The sequence below is a fragment of the Pan paniscus genome, chromosome 1, assembly GCF_029289425.2.
Source record: "Pan paniscus chromosome 1, NHGRI_mPanPan1-v2.0_pri, whole genome shotgun sequence".
NCBI lineage: Eukaryota > Metazoa > Chordata > Mammalia > Primates > Hominidae > Pan > Pan paniscus.
Genome location: NC_073249.2, coordinates 198,963,745 through 198,987,253, shown reverse-complemented (window position 1 = coordinate 198,987,253; position 23,509 = coordinate 198,963,745). Strand labels below are relative to the sequence as shown.

The following is a 23,509-nucleotide window of genomic DNA, read 5'->3' as shown; positions in this document are numbered from 1 at the left end:
GCCTGTAATCCAAGCACTTTGGGAAGCTGAGGCGGGTGGATCACCTGAGGTTGGAAGTTCAAGACCAGCCTGACCAACACAGAGAAACCCCGTCTCTACTAAAAATACAGAATTAGCCAGGCATGGTGGCTCATGCCTGTAATCCCAGCTACTCGGGAGGCTGAGGCAGGAAAATTGCTTGAACCTGGGAGGCGGAGGTTGCGGTGAGCCAAGATCGCACCATTGTACTCCAGCCTGGGCAACAAGAGTGAAACTCCATCTCAAAAAAAAAGAAAACAAAAGAAAAAAGCCAAGAGGGGAGTCGAACTAATTTTCCACCACACAGGAGCATGAGCCAGCCCTCTGAGGCTTTACAAGCAGACACGCCTGCCTCCTTAAAGATATACTGAGCATTGGCCGGGTGCAGTGGCTTACGCCTGTAATCCCAGCAATCCCAGCATTTTGGGAGGCCGAGGCAGGTGGATCACCTGAGGTCAGGAGTTCGAGACCAGCCTTCCCAACATGGCGAAACCCTGTCTCTAGTAAAAATACAAAAAAATTAGCTGGGCGTGGTGGGCACGTCTGTAATCCCAGCTACTGGAGAGGCTGAGGCAGGAGAATCACTTGAACCCAGGAGGCGGAGGTTGCAGTGAGCCAAGATCACACCAGTGCACTCCAGCCTGGGTGAAAAGAGCGAGACTCCATCTCAAAAAAAAAAAAAAAAAAAAGATATGCTGAGCATCTTTTCCCGAAAGTGACCTATTTTACTCCTGTGAAAACCTGCACTGGGGGGAGAACCCCTCCCCCATGATCTCCACAGTTGTCTCAGAGGGGCCATGCAGGGTCCGTTCATGTTGTTTTTGTTAATATGAAAGTCATTCAAGGGCAGAGGGGGCAAAATAGCCAGACCCTGTCTCTAAAAAACATTTAAAAATTAAAAATAAGACAAGGCTCCAGACTGGAAGAAAAAAATTTCTTTTAAGTACTCAAACTGTGTTCTGGAAAATCCAGAAAACAGTTACAAGACAAGACATGCCCTTTTGCCACCGTCGCGCCTGGGAACTGTGAGCATTTCTGCAGGAGACCTGTGGGCTGCTGTGGTGCCGTCTTTGTATTGTGGTCATTGCGGAAGGGCGCCATGAAGCCACTGGGCCAGCGGGTGGATCTCGCTGTCCCAGGGAGGGAGCAACTCGAGGACAACTTCGGGACCCACAGGCCAGGCGTGTATCTGCTCTGGTGGGCAGCCTGGGTGCCTGGAGTATCACTGAGTGGCAAACTGCTTGGCAGCATCACACGGTAGGGACACTGGTAACTTCCAGCCAGCATGCGGAGGGCTTCCAGCCCTTCTGCAGGCTCAGGGATGTGCTGGGCCTCCATCCCTCACCCTCAGAGCACAGGCATTCTCCCTGTCCCTGCCACACTGCCCTTGACCCTGCTGGCTGCTGGGATGTTTCCCACCGCTTTGGGCGAGTGGGCCACGCCGGTGGGTGTTGAAGTGGATGGCAGGACACCTTAACAACCGCTGCCCAGCGCTGTGTCAGTGTTAGGCCCTTACCTTCCTCTACAGTGGGAGGAAACACGGGAGGAGAGGGAGGACCCCACATCCTGCCTTGCAAGTTGCTGAAAAACACCAAGTCACGTGACACATCATATACCGGAGTGTGTGGTGCCACACAGCAGACACAGACCCCATCCTGTCACCCTGCCGCTGTGGCCAGCTGCCTCCTGCACTGTCCAAAGGAGGTCCTGAGCCATCCACCTTCAGAGTCCAAAAGCTGACAGAGATGGGTTGATGAAATGAGGAACTTCTGTTCCCGGTGGCTGGAGGCATCCTCCTCACAGCTGGTGGGGGCGGGGGGACTTCCTTTCTGCCCCTGTCCTACTGTGGGAATCTGAGCTTCTTTCTCTGCCCCATTCAGCTCTTGAGGAGCCAAGGACAGATCCCCAGGCTGGTGCTCCCAACCTAGGGAAGTGAAAAGGGCTTGTGCCGTGACCACCTGCAGGCTCGGTTCAGATTGTAGTTCCTCCATTACACGGGCAACCGCAAGGAAGTCAGGTTCCCATTGAGTGTCTTATTTCCTCAAATAGAAAGCAGAGTGTTGGGAGAAATAAAGAAGATGAGAACTCTTGTCAGACGCACAGGAGGTCTTGGGAAAGAACAATATCATGTAATGATTGTAGATATGGGGTACTGGGCATGTCCCCATGTGCCTGGGTTACACTAACATTTTTACCAACACCTGTCTCCTGCCAGCCTTGGTTGTAAAGAGGGAGGGGAGACTGAGACTCAGAGAGGGTATGGAACTTGCCCAAGGTCACACAGCTAAGAAGTAGTGGAGCCAGGGTTTGAGCCCAGCTTTGTCTATCTCCAAAGCCCATCCTCTACTGAAATTCTAGACATAACTGGGCTGAGCAGAAATCCATCAAACTTCCACAATCTGCTTAAACACCTGGGAAAGAAATGAAGAACCGTCATTTTCTCTGGCCTGCAGGAGGAGCCTAGCAGAGCCGGGTTAAAATCCCAGTGTCTCCACTTGGCATAACCTTAGGCAAGACCCTTCACTTTTGTGAAGCCTGACCCAGGAGGTTGGGGGCTACAGTGAGCTGTGTGTGCAGCACTGCACTCCAGCCTGGGTGACAGAATGAGACCGCCCACCCCTCTCAAAAAAAAAAAAAAAAAACTAGAAAGAAACACAACAAAATATTAGTAGTTAGTGTAAGTATTTTGGGTGGTGGGTAAAGAATGCCCGCTTTTTATTAATCAAATGTTCTTTAGTTAGAATTTATTCATTGTATTTTAAACTTTTGTTATTATCTCTGATTAAAAGTCTTTTGTTACTTTTATAGTGACAAAAAAACTAAATAAGGCATTTTGCACAATACCTATATCATCTTATTCAATCCTCACAATCTGCTGAGATATAATTCTTTCTCCTATTTTACTATTTTTTATTTTTTTAGAGACAGGGTCTCACTCTGTTGCCTAGGATGGGGCTGGAGTGCAGTGGCATGATCATAGCTCACTGCAGTCTCGACCTCCCAGGCTCAAGCCACCCTCCTGCCTCAGTCTCCTGAGTAGCTGAGAGTGCAGGTGCATGCCACCATGCCTGGATATTTTATTTATTTATTTATTTATTTATTTGTTTATTTTTGAGATGGAGTCTTGCTCTGTTACCCAGGCTGGAGTAAAGTGGCGTGATCTCGGCTCACTGCAACCTCTGCCCCCCGGGTTCAAGCGATTCTCCTGCCTCCGCCTCCCGAGTAGCTGGGATTACAGGCACGCACCACTACACCCAGCTAATTTTTTTTTTTTTTTTGAGACAGAGTTTTGCTCTTGTTGCCCAAGCTGGAGTGCAATGATGCAATTTCGGCCCACTGTAAACTCCACATCCCGGGTTCAAGCGATTCTCCTGCCTCAGCCTCCTGAGTAGATAGGATTACAAGCATGTGCCACCACGCCCAGCTACTTTTGTATTTTTAGTACAGCCGGAGTTTCTCCCTGTTGGTCAGGCTGGTCTCGAACTCCTGACCTCAGGTGATCTGTCCAACTTGGCCTCCCAAAGTGCTGGGATTACAGGCATGAGCCATTGTGCCCAGTAATTTTTTTGTATTTTTAATAGAGACAGGGTTTTGCCATATTGGCCAGGCTGGTCTTGAACTCCTGACTTCAGGAGATCTGCCCGCCTCACCCTCCCAAAGTGCTAGGATTATAGGCGTGAGCCACCGCGCCTGGCCTTATTTTATTTTATTCTTTTTTTTAAGAGACAGGGTCTTGCTAGTTTGCCCAGGGTGGTCTAGGACTCCTGGTCTCAAGTGATCCTCCTGCCTCAGTCTCCCAAAGTGCTGGGATTACAGGCCACACCCAGCCTCTTCTCCCTGTTTTTTTGTTTTTGTTTTTGTTTTTTGAGACGGAGTTTTGCTCTTGTTGCCCAAACTGGAGTGCAATGGTACAATCTCGGCTCACTGCAACCTCTGCCTCCCAGGTTCAAGCGATTCTCCTGCCTCAGCCTCCCGAGTAGCTGGGATTAGAGGTGTGTGCCACCACGTCTGGCTAGGGTTTTTTTGTATTTTTAGTAGAAACGGGTTTTCACCATGTTAGTCTGGTCTCAAACTCCTGACCTCAGGTGATCCACCCGCCTCGGCCTCCCAAAGTGCTGGGATTATAGGCGTGAGCCATTGCGCCCGGCCCTCTTCTCCCTGTTTTAGAGAGTAAGAAACTGAGGTTCACACAATCAAAGTGATTTGCCTAACGTCATACAACGAGCAAGAGGAGACCTGGGATTTGAACCTATGTTGGTCTGACTCCTGAGGGACAGGGAAATGGAAAAGGCTTATCCCGAGCCTGTGGGGTCAGGATAAGTGGTTGGTCCGGCTCCTAAGCAGATTTCTCTTTAGCCTTAGGAAGAATTTTTAACTAGAATTGGTGAGGCCCGGCGTGGTGGCTCCCAGGTGGATCACACCTGTGATCCCAGCACTTTGGCAGACCGAGGTGGTAGGATCACTTGAGTCCAGGAGTTCGAGGCCAACGTAGGCAATAATTATCGAAAGAGTATGGGAGTTCTGGAGAGGTAATGAGATCCCCTTCACCAGGAGGTTTCTGCTAGAGGACCATGGAGTGTCCTGGAGGGACATTCGGGAGCCCTGACACTACATCTCCCTCCTCAAACCCAAAGGGCAGAGGCATGTCCCTCCTATGAGACGCAGAACAAGTCGGGCCGCGTCCCCTTTTTCTAACTGAGGGGGCGTCTGGGACTTCCTCATCTTCATCATCGCCCCTTCCCCATAGGGTACTGCAGGGGGCGGGGGGGCGGGGCTTCGGCGGGGCGGGGCTGCAGGGCTCCCGCGGGCTGGCGGGGCGGCTTCGGCGTGCGGGGCGGGGCATCGGCGGGGCGGGGCTGCAGGGCTCCCGGGGACCGCCCGCCCGCCCCTCAGTCTGAGCCCAGAGAGCCGCGGGGACCATGGAGCCGGTGTCGCTGCAGGACTTCGTGCGCGCCTTGGACCCCGCCTCCCTCCCGCGCGTGCTGCGGGTCTGCTCGGGGGTCTACTTCGAGGGTGAGCGGGGGCTGGAACCCCTCCGAGCACTCCCTTGGTGTGGGGCGGGGGCAGAGAACCGGAGAAGACGTTAGCAATCCGGGGAAACTGCCCCCGGGTTCAAATCCCGACGCTGCCACTGGCCAAGCTGTGTGATTTGGGGCCACACTCAACCTCTTTGGACCTCGGCTTTTGCTTTCGTGGAACGGGGACCGCTGACCTGCCCCGCAGGGTAGTGATGAAAAGTCAGTGGGTTGAGGCGCGGGAGGTGGATGCAGCCGGGCCACTCCTAGGTGGCCCCGCGGTGCGCATGGGACAGAGCTCCGACCGCGCCGGGACGCAGCATTAGGCCGCTGGTGGTCGTGGCTGCGTCTTGATTCTGAAGTGCAGGGTCAGTCTTCCCGTCTGTGTCCTCCCACTCCTCCCCCTGGCCCTCCTCTACACTGCCTTCCTTCAGTCCCTGCGTCCACCTTGGCCTTCTGTTTGACCATGGGCAGTACTTGATTTGATCAGCTCTTCAGTTCTCAGCTTAAATGGCGCTTCCTCCCGGAAGCCTTCCTGGCTCTCTGCTCCTTGCACGCCCCCGTACATCAGCCGCCTGCCCGCAGCGGCCTGGTTCACAGGGATGGGCACACAGCAGGCGCACAGTCACTAGTCATTGCCTGAAGGAGCAAGCGGTGAGGGAATAACAGACAGTGGAGGGCAGGGGAGGACAGCACAGTGGATGGGTGGCCAGGGCTGCTCTGTGGGCAGGGAGGACCCGTGGGCCACCGAGTAGGGGAGATGGAGGTGGAGGAGAGAGATGCTGTGTGGGGGTGCGGGTTCCTTCCTTAGAGAGCGAACTGAGGCTTGAGGGCCCTGCCCCATCCTGTTCCCTGGCTGCAGAAAAACGCTCTGTCGCAGCAGCTTCCAGCAGAGTGTTTGGGGTCCCAAGTGGGGTCCTAGACCAAGGAAGTCCCGCATGAAGGGTCCCGCAGGGTGCCACCACCTCGCAGTGGGTCTCTCCAGGTCTGCTTGGGAATCTGGCAGATCTGGGTTCAAATTCTGACTCTACCTCCAGGGGCTTTCTGCAGGCAGGTGCCTGGGATCTGTTTGCTCTTCCCCCAGCCCAGGACCAAGCGTCTCCGTCCTCCCAGCACCCTTTGCCTGCTGGTGTTACAACACCTGTTTCCTCATCCTGCCTGACGCGGGATGGTGGAAATGGTGGAAGTCAGAGTGATGGTGACTAGAGAAGGCCCTGACAGGGTGTGGGTGTGCGGTTGGGGTGAGTGTGGAGGACAGATGGCCATGCCAATAGGGGCAGGCGTCTACAGGGCACTCAGAAGGGGCTGGCTGCGTGGTTGGTTAGGAGCACTGGCTCTGGAGGCAAACACCCTGGGTTCAACCTAGGTTTTTTTTTTTTTTTTTTTTTTTTGAGACAGAGTCTGGCTCTGTTGCCCAGGCTGGAGTGCAGTGGCACGATACAGCTCACTGCAGCCTCGACCTCCTGGGCTCAAGTGATCCTCCCACCTCAGCTTCCTGAGAGGCTGGGACCACAGGCACGCACCAGGACAACGTCCAGCTAATTTTTGTATTTTTTGTAAAGATGGGGTTTTGTCATGTTGCCCAGGCCGGTCTCAAACCCCTGGACTCAAGTGATCTGCCTGCCTCGGCCTCCCAAAGTGTTGGGATTACAGGCATGAGCCACCACACCAGGCCCTGTTTTTTGTTTAATAGAACATAGGTTGCGTGTGATAGCTCATGCTTATAATCTCAACACTTCGGGAGGCTGAGGTGGGAAGATTGCTTGAGCCTAGGAGTTCGAGATCAGCCCTGGCAACATGGTGAGACATCATGTCTACAAAAAATTTTAAAATAAAAAATTGCAGGGTGTGGTGGCTCATGCTTGTAATCCCAGCACTTTGGGAGGCTGAGGCAGGAGGATCACTTGAGCTCAGGGGTTCAAGACCAACCTGGGTAACATACTGAGACCGTGTCTCTACACAAAATAAAAAAATTAGTCAGGTGTGATGGTGCATGCCTGTAGTCTCAGCTACTCAGGAGGCTGAGGTGGGAGGATTGCTTGAGCCTGAGAGGTTGAGGTTGCAGTGAGCTATGATTGCACCACTGCACTCCAGTCTGGGCGACAGTGAGACTCTGTCTCAAAAAAAAGGACGAGGTCTGTGTTGCCCAGGCTGGTCTTGAATTCCTGTCCTCAAGCAGTCCTCCCACTTTAGCCTCCCAAAGTGTTGGGATTACAAGCGTGAGCCACCGCACCCAGCCATAACTTCCAGTTCTGCCTCCTATTACCTGATCATCATGTACAACCTACTCAGCCCCTGAGAGGCTGTTTCTTTTTCTTCTTCTTCTTTTTTTTTTTTTGAGATGGAGTCTCCCTCTGTCACCCAGGCTGGAGTGCAGTAGCCTGATTTCAGCTCACTGCAACCTCCACCTCCTGGGTTCAAGCAATTCTCCTGCCTCAGCCTCCTGAATAGCTGGGATTACAGGCGCCAACCTCCACACTGGGCTAATTTTTGTATTTTTAGTAGAGACGGGGTTTCACCATGTTGGGCAGGCTGATCTCGAACTCCTGATCTCAGGTGATCCCCCTGCCTTGGCCTCCCAAAGTGCTGGGATTACAGGCATGAGCCACCATTCCTGGCCAGCTGTTTCATTATTTAGGAAATTGAAACTGCCTGTCTCCGCAAGAGCAGTCATGGGTCTTAAACACAATGACGCATCAGTAGCCCTTGGCACAGTGCCGGGTATCTGTAGTACCACAGCTGCTGTTCTCACCAGTCTGGAAGGCCCATGCTCTGACATTGTAAACAGACTGTGGTTTATGACTGGTGGGCATTTTCCTGGCAGTACGTGGGGAGGTTTTCATCAGTTTCTCAGGGCTGATGTTGGAGCTGCCCTGTGGGTGGGGCTGGGTTCAGGTGGCCTCAAGGTCCTGCCACGTAGTCTGTTGTCCTCCATTAGCTGGATGGAGAGACTGTGCACTCATGTGTGCGTGAGAGATCTTTATTGAGCACCTTCTGTGTTCTCGACACCACTTACACACTTTATTTAATTTAATTAATTAATTTATTTTTATTTATTATTATTTTTTTGAGACGGAGTCTCACTCTGTCACCCAGGCTGGAGTGAAGTGGCGTGATCTCGGCTCACTGCAAACTCCGCCTCCCGGGTTCACGCCATTCTCCTGCCTCAGCCACCCGAGTAGCTGGAACTACAGGTGCCTGCCACCATGCCTGGCTAATTTTTTTTGTATTTTTAGTAGAGTCGGGGTTTCACTGTGTTAGCCAGGATGGTCTCGATCTCCTGATCTCGTGATCCACCCACCTTGGCCCCCCAAAGTGCTGGGATTACAGGCGTGAGCCACCGCGCCCAACCCTCACTTACACACTTTAAACCAGGAAAGCAGAACTTTGCCCACTGGGCCTCCCTCTGTCAGTGCCCCTCTATTTTCCAGGGTGCTAGGAGGGCTGGGTACCGGCCCTGGCTCCGGGTGATCTCCAGGGAGCCACTGACCCCTCTGTGAGCCTGATTTTGTAGCTGTACACTAAGGGAATCCCAACTCCCTTAGTGTACAGCTACAAAATCAGGCTCAGAGAGGGGGATTCACTGGGTTATTTACTGATTTGTGGACTTACCACATACTCAGAGGCCAAGCCCTGTGCTGGCTGCAGTGATGTTGAGATGGATCAGCCCTGCCTGTGAACTCAGTGGAGGAAGCACGGGGATGTGAAAAAGGCCAGAGAAGTGTGCCACAGTGGGGTGCACCGATGCCAGGAGGGGCAAGGACAGCTGAGGACGACTGAACCTGTGGGCATGAGGCAGGAATGACAGAGCAGGGCATGCCAGGCAGCAGGTACCATGTGCAAAGGCATGGCAGAGCAGAGCTTGTTGGGCACCAGGGCACAGGCTGCCCAGCACTTGGCCCTTGTCCAGTGGGGAAATGGAGTCCTTGTCTCCGCAGGCTCCATCTATGAGATCTCTGGGAATGAGTGCTGCCTCTCCACGGGGGACCTGATCAAGGTCACCCAGGTCCGCCTCCAGAAGGTGGTCTGTGAGAACCCGAAGACCAGCCAGACCATGGAGCTCGCCCCCAACTTCCAGGGTAAGGTGGGCACCTCTGCCTCCCCATGTGCCCTGGCACTCTCCTGGCACACCCGCAGGCTGCTCGTGGGCTTGCCACGTCCAGCAGTCACTCCCTCCCCTCGGGGTTTGCTCCCGAGGCCCTCACATTCACCACAACCCAGCCTCAAGGGTGGGGATGTCCTCAGAGGGTCGGCAATGCCCTGGACTCAGAGAGGTTGCACCCTCTCCCTCTCAGTCTCTGGTCACACCTGCCTCTGTTCCAAGCCCTGTCCAGGTGCCTGTCTCTGAGTTCACTCACACATTCACTCCCCAAACATCTGCAGACACCCATGTGTGCCAGGCTCCGTGTGGGGGGCTGTGGGTATGGGGGTCAGGATGAATCAGGTGCCACCCTCTCCAGTGGGGAGCTTCTGGGATGACAGTGAGAGGAGGGCAACAGTAAAAGGAGTCATAAGCTTTAGAGAGGGGTCTGAGCAACAGTAACCTGCCTCAGGATCTGTGAGGGCTTCTTGGGGGAGGTGGCATCTGAACCAGAAGAAAGATCCCAGCCACAGGGAGTAGCATGTGCACATTTGGTGCTCAGGAAACCCCAAGGAGCTCAATTCTTCTTATTATTTTTTTATTTTTACTTTTTGGAGATGGAGTCTCGCTCTGTCACCCAAGCTGGAGTGCAGTGGCGTGATCTGGACTCACTGCAAGCTCTGCCTCCTGGGTTCCCACCATTCTCCTGCCTTAGCCTCCCGAGTAGCTGGGACTACAGGCGCCCGCCACCACACCCAGCTAATTTTTTTTGTATTTTTAGTAGAGACAAAGTTTCACCGTGTTAACCAGGATGATCTCGATCTCCTGACCTCGTGATCTGCCCGCCTTGGCCTCCCAAAGTGCTGGGATTACAGGCATGAGCCACCGTGCCCGGCCAGAGCTCAATTATTTTAAGAGGCATGTAGTGTGGTGGGCCATGGCCTGGACCCTGAAGCCAGTGGCCTGGAATTGAATCCCAGTGGCCTTAGGCAAGCTAGGCAGGTTCCTCTCTGGGCCTCTCTGGGACCTCCCTGGGCCTCAGTTTCCTCTTCTGTAATGAGGGCGATTAGGCTTGATATGAGGATGAAATGAGCTGATATGTATACAGCACTTAGAAGGGGGCCTGGGACAGGCTGGGTGCAGTGGCTGGTGGCTCGTGCCTGTGATCCCAGCTCTTTGGGAGGCTGAGGCGGGTGGATCACCTGAGGTCAGGAGTTCAAGACCAGCCCGGCCAACATGGTGAAACCCCATCTCTGCTAAAAATACAAAAATTAGCTAGGGGTGGTGGGGGGCACCTGTAATCCCAGCTATTCAGGAGGCTGAGGCATGAGAATCACTTCAACCTGGGAGATGGAGGTTGCAGCCTGGGCAATAGAGAGAGACTCTGTCTCTCAAAAAAAAAAAAAAAAAAAAAAGTGGGGAGGGGGCACCTGGTACAAAGCAGGCACACTCTGAGGACTGGCTGTTATGTGACTGCCTGCCAGATGCGAGAAAGTGTGGCTTCCAGGTTAGGGGCAAGTTGTGTGGGGAGCCGCAGGAGCCACACCACCTGGGGGCTATGTGGTGTGCTGACACTGTTTGTTCTTTATTTCGAAGGCAATGAGGAGCCAATGAGGGTTTTTTGTTTCGTTTTTAGTAGAGACAGGGTCTTGCTATGTTCTCCAGCCTGGTCTCACTCAAACTCTTGGGTTCATGTGATCCTCCTGCCTCGGCCTCCCAAAGTGTTGGCATTACAGGCGTGAGCCACCATGTCCGGCCCCAATGATGGTTTTTAATATGGAAGTGATGTATTTTATATTTCGAGTTTTTTTTCTTTTGAAATAATTTGAAACTTACAGAACTAGAATTTGCTAAAACTCCTGTACATCCTTTATCCAGATTCATTAAATTTTTTTTTTTTTTTGAGACAGTCTTGCTGTGTCACCTAGGCTGGAGTGCAGTGGTACAATCACGGCTCACTGAAACCTGTGCCTCCCTGGCTCAAGTGATCCTCCCACCTCAGCTTCCTGAGTAGCTGGGATTTCAGGTGTGGGCCACCACACTCAGCCAATTTTTTATTTTTATTTTTTTTGAGACAGAGTCTTGCTCTGTTGCCCAGGCTGGATTGCAGTGGCATGATCTCAGTTCACTGCAACCTCCATCTCCTGGGCTCAAGCAATCCTCCTGCCTCAGCCTCCCAAGTAGCTGGGACTACAGGCCTGTGCCACCATGCCCAGCTAATGTTGTTGTTGTTGTTTGTGTTTTTTTGTTTTTGTTTTTGTTTTTGAGACAGAGTCTCGCTCTGTCACCCAGGCTAGAGTGCAGTGGAGCGATCTTGGCCCACTGCAACCTCCACCTTCTGGGTTCAAGCAATTCTCCTGCCTCAGCCTCCCAAGTAGCTGGGATTACAGGCATGCACCACCACATCCGGCTAATTTTTTTGTATTTTTAGAGACGGCGTTTCACCATATTGGCCAGGATGGTCTCGATCTCCTGACCTTGTGATCCACCCGCCTCGGCCTCCCAAAGTGCTGGGATTACAGACATGAGCCACCACGCCTGGCCTGTAATCCCAGCACTTTAGGAGGCCGAGGCGGGTGGATCACAAGGTCAGGAGTTCGAGACCAGCCTGGCTAACATGGTGAAACCTTGTCTCTACTAAAAATGCAAAAAAATGGCCGGGTGTGGTGGCAGGCACCTGTAGTCCCAGCTGCTCAGGAGGCTGAGGCAGGAGAATGGCGTGAACCCGGGAGGTGGAGCTTGCAGTGAGCCAAGATTGCGCCACCGCACTCTAGCCTGGGCAACAGACACATCGTCCCAAAAAAAAAAAAAAAAAAAAGTGTTGGGATTACAGGCGTGAGCCACCATGCCTGGCATTTTTTTTGTATTTTTGGTAGAGACAGAGTTTCACCATATTGCCTAGTGTGGTCTCCAACTCCTGAGCTCAAGCGATCCGCCCGCCTCAGCCTCCCAAGTGCTGGGATTACTGGTGTGAGCCAACGTGTCTGGCCATTTTTTACATTTTTTGTAGAGATGAGGTCTCATTATATTGCCCAAGCTGGTCTGGAACTCCTGGGTTCAAGCAATTCTCCTGCCTCAGCCTCCCATCCCAAAGTGTTGGGATTATAGGCATGAGCCAGTGTGCCCAGCCAAAAACGGCCTCAGGTTTCCTTTTTTCTTTCCCCCGTCAAGTGTTAAACATTTGTTACATGTGTTTCTCTCCCTCTCCATACATACACACACACGAATGTATTACTATATGTGTATATATGGATGTGTTTTTCCTGAACCACTTGAGAGTAAATTGCAGACATGTTCCCTTTTACATCTATATATTACCCCTAAATATTATAGTATCTCCCCAAAACAAGGACATTCATTCACATGGTTCAATGATCAAATTCAGGAAACTTAATTTTGGTACAGTACTACTGCCTAATCCATGGGCTGTATTTGAATTCCAGCAACTATCCTCATAATATGCTTTATAGCAGTTTTTCCCCTCAATCCAGAGTCCAGTCCTAGATCACACATCATATTCAGTTGTCCTGTTTCTTCATTCTCCTTCAGACTGGAACAGTTCCTCTGCCTTTGTCTTGACATTGACATTTTGAAGCATCTGGACCAGTACTTATGTAGAATATCCCTCAGTCCCAGCTTGTGCAGTGTTTCCTCGATTAGCTTCAGGTTGTGGGTTTGGGGCAGGAAAAGCCTGCTTCCCAAAAGCGGTATCACGTCTGGAAGCGAGGTATTTAGGCCAGCTGCTGGCGGAATGGGTGGGGGCTGGAGGGAGGGGGTGCAGGGACAGTCGGGCAGTCACTATTGGCAGCCAGGATGCAGGGGTAAAGTGGGTGGTCTGAGGTGGCTCTGGCCAGCAGCTCCTGGGATGTTCGTTTGGGAGAGAGGGACGGCAGGTTTTGGATGAGTGGGATCGGACCTGTGGAGAGGCATCTGGAGGAAAGGCTAAGATGGCAGTTAGAGGCAGGTAGGGTCAGGAGCTTGGAGAGTGTGGAAGTCTAGTGTGTCTGTCAGGGAATGTGTCCCTCTTCCATTCTCTGTGTCTCTGGTGACAAGTCTCTCTCGGTTCCTACTTCCTGTCTCTCCCTGTCCCTTCATGCACTGCCACTTTCTGCCCTGTGTCCCTCAGCCCTGCAGCCCAGATGTCCAGATGCAAATCTGTCATTGACACCTGTCCCTGGGGGATTCTGGCTGGGTCATCTGCAGGGCCAGACTGGGGTCTGGACCTGGCAAAGGCCTGCCCCACCCTGACACCCCACAGTGACCTGCCTGCTCTCTACTGTCCCCCACAGGCTACTTCACCCCCCTCAACACCCCACAGAGCTATGAAACCCTGGAGGAGCTGGTCTCTGCCACAACTCAGAGCTCCAAGCAGCTGCCCACTTGCTTCATGTCGACCCACAGGATTGTCACAGAGGGCAGGGTGGTGACTGAGGACCAGCTCCTCATGCTTGAGGCTGTGGTGATGCACCTCGGGATCCGCTCTGCCCGCTGTGTCCTGGGCATGGAGGGTCAGCAGGTCATTCTGCACCTGCCCCTATCCCAGAAGGGGCCCTTCTGGACATGGGAGCCTAGTGCCCCTCGAACTCTGCTCCAGGTCCTACAGGATCCAGCCCTGAAAGACCTCGTCCTCACCTGCCCCACCCTGCCCTGGCATTCCCTGATCCTGCGGCCCCAGTATGAGATCCAAGCCATCATGCACAGTGAGTTGCCTGGGCAGATGGATGAGCACTGCTGGGGGAGAGAAAGAGGGTTGCCCCTGGGAGCTGCTCTGATGGAAGACACCCCCACCCCATCCCTGAGGATCAGCTGGAACTTCAGGTTGCTCCCTCTGTATTACACTGAAGTTATTCTTTTTTTTTGAGATGGAGTTTCACTCTTGTTGCCCAAGCTGGAGTGCAATGGTGTGATCTTGGCTCACCCTCCAGATTCAAGCGATTCTCCTGCCTCAGCCTCCCGAGTAGCTGGGATTACAGGCGTGCACCACCATGTCCGGCTAATTTTTTGTATTTTTAGTAGAAACGGAGTGTCACCATGTTAGTGAGGCAGGTCTTGAACTCCTGACCTCAGGTGGTCCACCCGCCTTGGCCTCCCAAGGTGCTGGGATTACAGGCGTGAGCCACCGTTCCTGGCCAGTTATTCTTATTGATGCTCAAATTATCTCGGCTACACCAGGTGCAGTGGCTCACGCATGTAATACCAGCACTTTGGAGGATCACTTGATCTCAGGTGTTCCAGACCAGACTAGGCAACATAGCAAGACCCCCATCTCTACAAAAATTTTTTTTAAAAATCAGCTAGGTTTAGTGCTTGTAGTAGCAGCTACTCTGGAGGCTGAGGCAGGAGGATCGCTTGAGCCCAGGAGTTCAAGGTTGTAGTGAGCTATGATCACACCCTTGCACTCCAGCCTGGGCAACAGGGCGAGACCTCATCTCTCTCTTTTTTTTTTGAAGCAGAGTCTTGCTCTGTCACCCAGGCTGGAGTACAATGGTTGATCTCAGCTCACTGCAACCTCCATCTCCCAGGTTCAAGCGATTCTCTTGCCTCAGCCTCCCTAGTAGTTGGGATTATAGGCGCCCGCCACCATGCCCAGATAATTTTTTTGTATATTTAGTAGAGACGGGGTTTCACCATATTGGCCAGGCTGGTCTGGAACTCCTGACCTCAGGTGATCTGCCCACCTCGGCCTCCCAAAGTGCTGGGATTACAGGCATGAGCCACCGAGCACAGCCTAAAAATAATAATTTTAAAATTTATTTTTCTTTTTTCTTAATACTTGGAGGAAAAAAAATAAAAATAGTAATTTTTTTAAGAAGGTTGGGGCCAGGCACAGTGGCTCACGCCTGTAATCCTAGAACTTTGGGAGGCCGAGGCAGGTGGATCACGAGGTCAGGAGATCAAGACCATCCTGGGTAACATGGTGAAACCCCGTCTCTACTAAAAATACAAAAAAATTAGCCGGGCGTGGTGGCGGGCACCTGTAGTCCCAGCTACTTGGGAGGCTGAGGCAGGAGAATGGTGTGAACCTGGGGGCTAGAGCTTGCAGTGAGCCAAGATCGCACCACTGCACTCCAGCCTGAGCGACAAGAGCGAGACTCCATCTCAAAAAAAAAAAGAAGGTTGAAGGGAAAGCATGTGTGGGAATGTGGCGTAGTGTAAATTGGAAGATTCTGATTGGAAAGAAAAGATGGCAGCGGGGGCCGGGCGTGGTGGCTCATGCCTGTAATCCCAGCACTTTGGGAGGCCAAGGTGGGAGGATCACCTGAGGACAGGAGTTCGAGACCAGCCTGGCCAACATGGTGAAACCCCATCTCTACTAAAACTACAAAAATTAGCTGGGCATGGTGGCGGGCGCCTGTAATCCCAGCTACTCGGGAGGCTGAGGTGGAAGAACTGCTTGAATCTGGGAGGTGGAGGTTGCAGTGAGCCGAGACTGTGCCATTGCATTCCAGCCTGTGCGACAAGGGCACTCCATCTCGAGTGAAACTCCATCTCAAAAAAAAAAAGAAAGAAAAGACAGCAGCGGGAGGGAGGCCAGCCGGCCCAGCCAATGCTCTATGCCTGGGGTGGGGGCCACTCCTGGGGTGGCATGCAGTGCCACTGAGCTGCCCCTCTCCACAGTGCGCAGGACCATTGTCAAGATCCCTTCTACCCTGGAGGTCGACGTGGAGGACGTCACCGCCTCCTCCCGGCACGTCCACTTTATCAAACCGCTGCTGCTGAGCGAGGTCCTGGCCTGGGAAGGCCCTTTCCCCCTGTCCATGGAGATCCTGGAGGTTCCTGAGGGCCGCCCCATCTTCCTCAGCCCGTGGGTGGGCTCCTTGCAAAAAGGCCAGAGGCTTTGCGTCTATGGCCTAGCCTCACCACCCTGGCGGGTCCTGGCCTCAAGCAAGGGCCGCAAGGTGCCCAGGCACTTCCTGGTGTCAGGGGGCTACCAAGGCAAGCTGCGGCGGCGGCCAAGGGAGTTCCCCACGGCCTATGACCTCCTAGGTGCTTTCCAGCCAGGCCGGCCACTCCGGGTGGTGGCCACAAAGGACTGTGAGGGCGAGAGGGAGGAGAATCCCGAGTTCACGTCCCTGGCTGTGGGTGACCGGCTGGAGGTGCTGGGGCCTGGCCAGGCCCATGGGGCCCAGGGCAGTGACGTGGATGTCTTGGTTTGTCAGCGGCTGAGTGACCAGGCTGGGGAGGATGAGGAGGAAGAGTGCAAAGAGGAGGCAGAGAGCCCAGAGCGGGTCCTGCTGCCCTTCCACTTCCCTGGCAGTTTCGTGGAGGAGATGAGTGACAGCCGGCGCTACAGCCTGGCAGATCTGACTGCCCAGTTTTCACTGCCTTGTGAGGTCAAGGTGGTGGCCAAGGACACCAGCCACCCCACTGACCCTCTGACCTCCTTCCTGGGCCTGCGGCTGGAGGAGAAGATCACAGAGCCATTCTTGGTGGTGAGCCTGGACTCTGAGCCTGGGATGTGCTTTGAGATCCCTCCCCGGTGGCTGGACCTGACTGTCGTGGAGGCCAAGGGGCAGCCAGACTTGCCAGAGGGGTCTCTCCCCATAGCCACAGTGGAGGAGCTGACAGACACCTTCTATTATCGTCTTCGGAAGTTACCAGCCTGTGAGATCCAAGCCCCCCCACCCAGGCCCCCTAAAAGTCAGGGCCTCAGCAAGCAGAGGAGACACAGCAGTGAGGGAGGCGTCAAGGTACTAGTATAATCCCAGAGGGCACGGAGGGGTCACCTATTGGGATCACTGCTTCTTTGTCACGTCTGCCTGTCATGTTTCTCTTGCAACTGTGTAAACTTGTAGTTTATAAACTTGCACACTTTGCACCCATTATTCTCATTCCACCTCGCAATTAATCCTGAGGTTGGCATGATTATCAGTATCTTATGATTGAGAAAACGAGGACTTGGAGACCCTAAGACTCGCCCAGGGTCCCTGTTAATAAGTGGGAGGACTGAACTTGGCCATGGACAGTCTAACTCCAAGTTCATGGTGCTTTCCTCTCTCCACTACTGCTGCCTTCACTCCCTAGTTCGAGCCTCATCATTTTGCTCCTAAACTGCTTCAGCAGGCTCTTACAAAAGCTGGCAGAAAGGCCTCCTAACTCCTTTCTTAGTCATCGATGGGCCTCAGCTCCATCTTCTGGAACCTTCTGTGGCTGCCCATCATCATGGGATGATGCAAACCCCTTAACATGGCATCCAGGGTCCTTTATAAGCTGACTTGTCGCACCTCCCCGACCCATCTTCCTCCACTCACTCTGCTGTCCACGCTCCAGCGAGAGAAATGCCCGCAGCTCCCTCCTGGCGCCGGGACTCCTGCTTCAGAGCCCCACACCCAGGCCTTCTGCCAGCAGTGTTCTTCCTCCTTCAGGCTTACAGGCAAGGTGGGACTCGGATTTCTCACTCAGCAGCGGTGGTCCTGCCTCCTCTTCTGTGCTCCCACTGCACGCTCTATGTAGCTCAGGACACGTTGTTTTTAGTGAGTCCTACCTGAGTCTCTGGCTGAAAAGAGTTCTGTCGGGGCAGGGACCTTACCTGCTCCAAGGCCAGAGAGGACCTGCTAAACGGGGCCAAACAGAATCACAGATGAGCGGGAAAGAGCCAGGCATGGGGTCAGAAAGACTAAGTTTACGTTTCGGTTCACTTACTCTGCCTGTGCTGGGTACTCCTCCGAGCGTCCTTTTTCTCACCAGTAGACCCGTGATATCCTCTGCAGCTGCTTTCTGTGACCTGCTTACTCTGTGGCAGGCCCCTGATATGCTTTGTCCCAACCAATTCTCACAGTGCTTCTGAGTTACACACCGGTGTCCTGCTTCACAGTTGAGAAGGTGAGAGGCACAGAGAGGTCAAATAGTTTACCTGAGATCACACAGCCAACAAGTGGCAGGGCCAGAGCTTGCAGTTGGGTCTGACCACACAGCCTGAGTTTCTAACTACCGCGGTCTGCTGAGAACGGGAGGGGATGAGACAGATCAAAAGTCCTTTACTATCCTCAGCTCTTGTTTTGGGATCTTGGGTGACTCGTATTTAATCATGTGTGGTAGGCAGCAGGTGGCAGTGGAAATTACAAGATGACTCCTGAGTGGTCTCAGCCCCAGCAGGGGCTTTTATCTGTGGCGTGAGCGTGGGAAGTCATTTTCTGACAATGGCTGGACTGAAACATCCGAAACACAGGCCTTGTGCCAGTGCTGAAAAGGGTACTTTCCAGAACCGACAGACCTTAGCCCGTGTCTTGGCTCCCGATGGAGGAACTCTGGGCCCGGTCACTGCTGTCGCCCTGGAACCACAACTTTTCCCCTCTGTGCGTTGGAATCTTGGTGCTGATCAGGGAGCTGTGCCACACACTCTGTAAAGCGTGGTGGGGCGCCAAGACCGCTGCCTCTACAGGTCACAGGCGTGGCTCTGGGTCCAAACCTTGGCCCTGCTGTGGATCCCCGTGTGACCTTTGACAAGGCACACTTTCTCTCCTACATAAACTGGGAATTGAAACCACTCAGAGGGTAACTTGAGGATTAAAGAGCAGACGTCATGTAGCATCTGGCACATGGGGGAGCACAGTGGAAGTCCTCTTTCTTCTGGGCCACCTCAGCTCAGGCGTCGTCACGAGGCTTTGTGGCTCCTTTCTTATGGTATCCCCACTTTGCTTTTTTCCCCTTCAGCAAGAGAATTAAAGGACATTGACCAAATTCCTTTGTGGAGAATCCCAGGAACACCCTGTCTCCAACCCCCAACCCCATCCTCATTTTCTACCCTGATCCCTTTCTCCCTTGCCAGAGAATATTTCACATGCATGTAGCGAAAACACCAGGGGTCTTGAGAGGTCATAGCCTGAAAAGGAAGTAGAGAGAGAAGCAGAGGAAGTGACACTTAACGTGAATGACCGTTTTTCATGGACTCTGCTTCCCCATTTCTTGAGACCCTGATGATTTCTGCTTTTTCTCCCAAAGTCTTCTCAAGTCTTAGGATTGCAGCAACACGCTCGGCTGCCCAAACCCAAGGCGAAGACCTTGCCAGAGTTCATCAAGGATGGCTCCAGTATGTACAGCAAGGTTCCTGCCCACAGGAAGGGCCACAGGCCCGCTAAGCCCCAAAGGCAGGATCTAGGTGAGTCCCTGTGGGCGCTGCTCACCCTTGTCCTTGTGTCTCCCCTCCCTACCTTGCTGCTTCCTTTGCCTCTGGTGCCCCTGTCCAGGGACAGACCCTTCTATGGTCCCAGTTTGATGGACAGGCCTCTATGGGGTGGGCTCAGGTAGAAAGGTTCCTACTGTCTTTCTCATGGGCTCTAGGGCTTTGGCAAGAAAAATGAGTTCAGTCCCCAACATACTACCCTCCCTGCAGCATACAGGAAAATGAAAGGATTGCAAAGTGTTGAGAGAACAAATCGTGGTTTCTAGGCTAGCAAAGACCGTAGAGCATCCAGGCCAATTCTTTCCCTGTACAGATGAGGAAACTGCCCTACAGAAGGGAAGGAACTTGCCTAATGCTAAAGATCCTCATTGACTCGGACTCTTTTGCAGATGATGATGAACATGATTATGAAGAAATACTTGAGCAATTTCAGAAAACCATCTAAGTGCTGGAGGAACCACGCTTCCTAACTGCTGCTTCTCAGGGAATCCGATGCCAGCCAACCATTTTAAGCCTCTAAAAGACCTCGGGAAAGTCTCACAGAAACTGAGCTGCAGACAGGGAGTAGCTTTGTGGAAACTGATTTGATGGACACTGCACCAGCTTTCTTCAGGTTCTAGATTCTTGCTACTTAGGGCGGGCTGGTTTGGACCTAACATCTCGCACGTGACTCCCTCAGCCTCAGAGCCTTGGGATGCAGAGCAGCTGGCAGGGTTCCTCTCAATCCTGCAACCCCAGCTGTCCCACCGGTGGATGCAGAGGGGAATCCGAGGCCATCAACCTTGGTGATAGCAGCGCAGTGCCAATGCCTCTCAGTAAAAGGGATTCCATCCTGATCACACTGCATGGGAGATTTTGTTAACGTCTGCCACCCCTACTCTCACCCCCAAGCTCTAAGCCCCCGGGAGGCCTGGACTGTCTTCCTTATCTCTGTAGCACCTAGCCTGATAGATCTGTATATGGTAAACAGGGGTTTAACCACATGTGGTTAACATGGATTAATGTGGGAACTTGGCTTCAAGAACACAACCTTAGGACCTTGGGCCCCAAAAGCTGGTGGTGAAATGGGAGGAGCCAATTTAAGAAGACCCTTATGGAGACCTGAGGCTGCAGAAAACTGGTAGGTTTCATCAGGTGGTTAAAGTCGTCAAAGTTGTAAGTGACTAACCAAGATTATTTCATTTTAAAACCATAGAATAAAAATGACACCTGAGCTTCTCTATGAATGAGAACGGTATCATTTATTAAGTTCTGACTGCGTGCCAGGCACTTACAAACCATATCCAAATCCTCAACTTTCCAGAATGCCTGATTTTAAAGATTAGGGAACAGGCTGCATGGTCAAGTACCTTAGGATGCTGACAAGTTGCAGTTAAGGGTGAGGACCTGGAAAGTATGAGACTGGGTTAGGATCCCAGCTTGCTACCTACCAGCCAGGGCTATGAGCAAGTTATTTTAACCTAAGTTTCAGTTTTTTGACATGTCAAATGAAATTATAGTTACTACCCCAGAAGACTGACTGTTTTAAGGATCAAATGAGATAATCTTTGTAAACCATTTAGTACAGTGCCTAGCACATAGTAAACATTCAACAAACATGTATCATTATTGAGCAAGATCGTGTAGCTGTTCTGTCTCCAAAGCCTATACTCTTTCCACCCCTCCACAATGTTTCCTAGTCACGGAATACATCCCAGTGTTAAAAATATACCATATCCCTAGACTGTGGAGATAGAGTATACTGACTGGTTGGCGGGCCTCCCTGTCTTTAGTGGAGATAACACAAGCCTTTGTCCGTGCAGAGACTAACCCAGTTTTCAGAGGCAGTCAAGGCCTGTTCAGTGAGACAAGACCACAGGCCACATTTCCTCTAAGTAGTGGGACTTTGGTTTATGGACTGATGCAGTCACGGACAGCAAAGACAGGAAACAAAGAGATGATCTCAGACTCCAGCTGAGATGGGAGCCTAAAGAGGGTGAGATGCCCACTTCCTGGTTTCTAGGCATCGCCCCTGGGTATGTCCTTCCTTTGCTTAACATCTCCCTGGGCTGCCTGGACTCGCTGCACTTTTTAGCCTCCAGGCCTCCATACTCCAGCATGGAGTTCTCCAGGTGACTACTGAGTAGCTCCTACAGGCTGCTGGGCCAGTCACCAGGATCTGACATCCCATCCTCATCTGCCCACCAGCTCCCATGCCCTTCTCCAGAGAAGTCAACCTGCGCTGCAAAGGAGGACCCTGAGGAAGAGAGTACCATAGGGAGAAGCAACAGGCAAGAAAGTCAGACAGAAAGTTCCTCCTTGGCACAGAATCCCGAGGGGCTAGGGTGATGCACAAAATGCCAATAGTTTTCATTTCCACATTTGCATTTACTCTTGGCACAAAATTGAGCAAGATGAGTAACAAAGCCACAAAAGCAGGGGTAAAAGAGGGCTACCGGTTCCTATAAAATGGGCTGAGTAGGCCAGGTGCAGTGGCTCACGCCTATAATCCCAGCACTTTGGGAGGCCGAGGCAGGTGGATCATGAGGTCAAGAGATCAAGATCATCCTGGCCAACATGGAGAAACACCATCTCTACTAAAAATACAAAAAAATTAGCTGGGCGTGGTGGCACGTGCCTGTACTCCCAGCTACTCAGGGGGCTGAGGCAGAAGAATCGCTTGAACCCGGGAGGTGGAAGTTGCAGTGAGCCGGGATCGCGCCACTGCACTCCAGCCTGGCGAAAGAGTGAGACTCCGTCTCAAAAAAAAAAAAAAAAAAAGGGCTGAGTAGCCAAATGCTGCAGTGAGAAAAATTTCACAGCAGCGAACACTGGGCTTGAAAGCCACACCTGTGACTGTTTTCTCTTGTTTGTTGAGATGAAGTCTCTCTCTGTGGCCCAGGCTGCAGTGCAGTGGCACCATCTCGGCTCACTGCAACCTCCACCTCCCAGGTTCAAGTGATTCTCAGACTTCCAAGTAGCTGGGACTACAGGTGTGTACCATACCTAGTTAATTTTTGTATTTTAGTAGAGACGGGGTTTCACCATGTTGGCCAGGCTGGTTTCTTTTTTTTTTTTTTTTTGAGATGGAGTTTTGAGCCCAGGCTGGAGTGCAATGGCACGATCTCGGCTCAGTGCAACCTCCGCCTCCCAGGTTCAAGCGATTCTCCTGCCTCATCCTCCCGAGTAGCTGGGATTACAGGCATGAGCCACCATGCCGGGCTGATTTTGTATTTTTAGTAGACATGGGGTTTCTCTATGTTGGTCAGGCTGGTCTTGAACTCCTGACCTCAGGTGATCCTCCCGCCTCAGCCTCCCAAAGTGCTGGGATTACAGGAGCCACCACGCCCGGTCAGCCAGGCTGGTTTCTAACTCCTGACATCAGGTGATCCACCCGCCTTGGCCTTCCAAAGTGCTGAGATTACAGGCGTGAGCCACTGGGTCTGGCCGTTTTGTCAGAACAATGAGGATTAGCAGGGATCCAACTAGAGGTAGATACCAGCCTCAGGGTGCATTTATTTTCTTTACCCCTGGAATAAGCCACGGGGTGGTGGGGTGTTATAATGGGACTAGGGATTCCCCCTAGGCAGTGGTCTCCAAAGTGGGGAGCACACAGCCCTAGGGAAACACAAGATGATCACTGGGAGACAGAAAGTAATTTTTAGCACATCCCTTCACATTTTTTAATTTATTTAGAGATGGCACGTCTTGTTATGTTGCCCAGGCTGGTCTCAAACTCCTGGCCTCAAGTGATCCTCCTACTTTGGCCTCTCAAAGTACTGGGATTATAGGTGTGAGCCACTGTGCCTGGCCGCATATTGATTTTTAATATTCTTTCTCATTTCTACCTTTGAATGATTATATTTAACATACCAATACAGTAATAGACATAAATAATTGCTAAACAAATGACTATAACCTGGAGATGGATGCTCAAAAACTTATCAATGGGTTGGACTTCCCTTCCGCCAACTGCATTTTTAAAAACAAATCTATTAATCCACACCAGATACTAATTCTTAGTGGCCTTCCTCTAGTTAGAAACCCGATAAAGTAGTACTATTCTCCAAGGAGCCTCATTTCCCACCTGTATATGTAAGGATTCTCCCATGAGCAGGCTGGACCCATTGCTAGGCCGTGACACTGGTGGTTTCTAAGAACCTGGGTCACACGGCTATCTCAACAATGGGCCAAGAGAACACTGTACATGTGACCTGTCAGGTGGACCACAAATGCCCAAGATGCAAGTTTGTCCTGCCTGAGCAGAGCAGAAGCTCTACAAAGCCTGGAGTT

General features: G+C 52.2%; 1 protein-coding gene across 4 annotated transcripts; it reads left to right on the top strand.

The window, feature by feature from the left end:
• The first annotated feature begins 4,856 nt into the window (after nucleotides 1–4,856).
• Nucleotides 4,857–20,459, top strand: THEMIS2 (thymocyte selection associated family member 2). Of its 4 annotated transcripts, XM_003828078.5 has the most exons (6): nucleotides 4,857–5,031; nucleotides 8,972–9,112; nucleotides 13,404–13,814; nucleotides 15,733–16,805; nucleotides 19,057–19,213; nucleotides 19,627–20,459. In XM_003828078.5, the coding sequence occupies exons 1-6, from the start codon at nucleotides 4,938–4,940 to the stop codon at nucleotides 19,680–19,682; spliced, it is 1,932 nt and encodes a 643-aa protein (XP_003828126.1). In that variant the 5' UTR covers nucleotides 4,857–4,937; the 3' UTR covers nucleotides 19,683–20,459. The 4 variants fall into 4 exon arrangements, with proteins under 4 accessions (XP_003828126.1, XP_057155497.2, XP_008951647.1 ...); XM_008953399.4 differs by lacking the exon at nucleotides 13,404–13,814 and having other exon boundaries at nucleotides 4,859–5,031; XM_057299514.2 differs by lacking the exons at nucleotides 15,733–16,805; nucleotides 19,627–20,459 and having other exon boundaries at nucleotides 19,057–19,211.
• The last annotated feature ends 3,050 nt before the right edge of the window (nucleotides 20,460–23,509 follow it).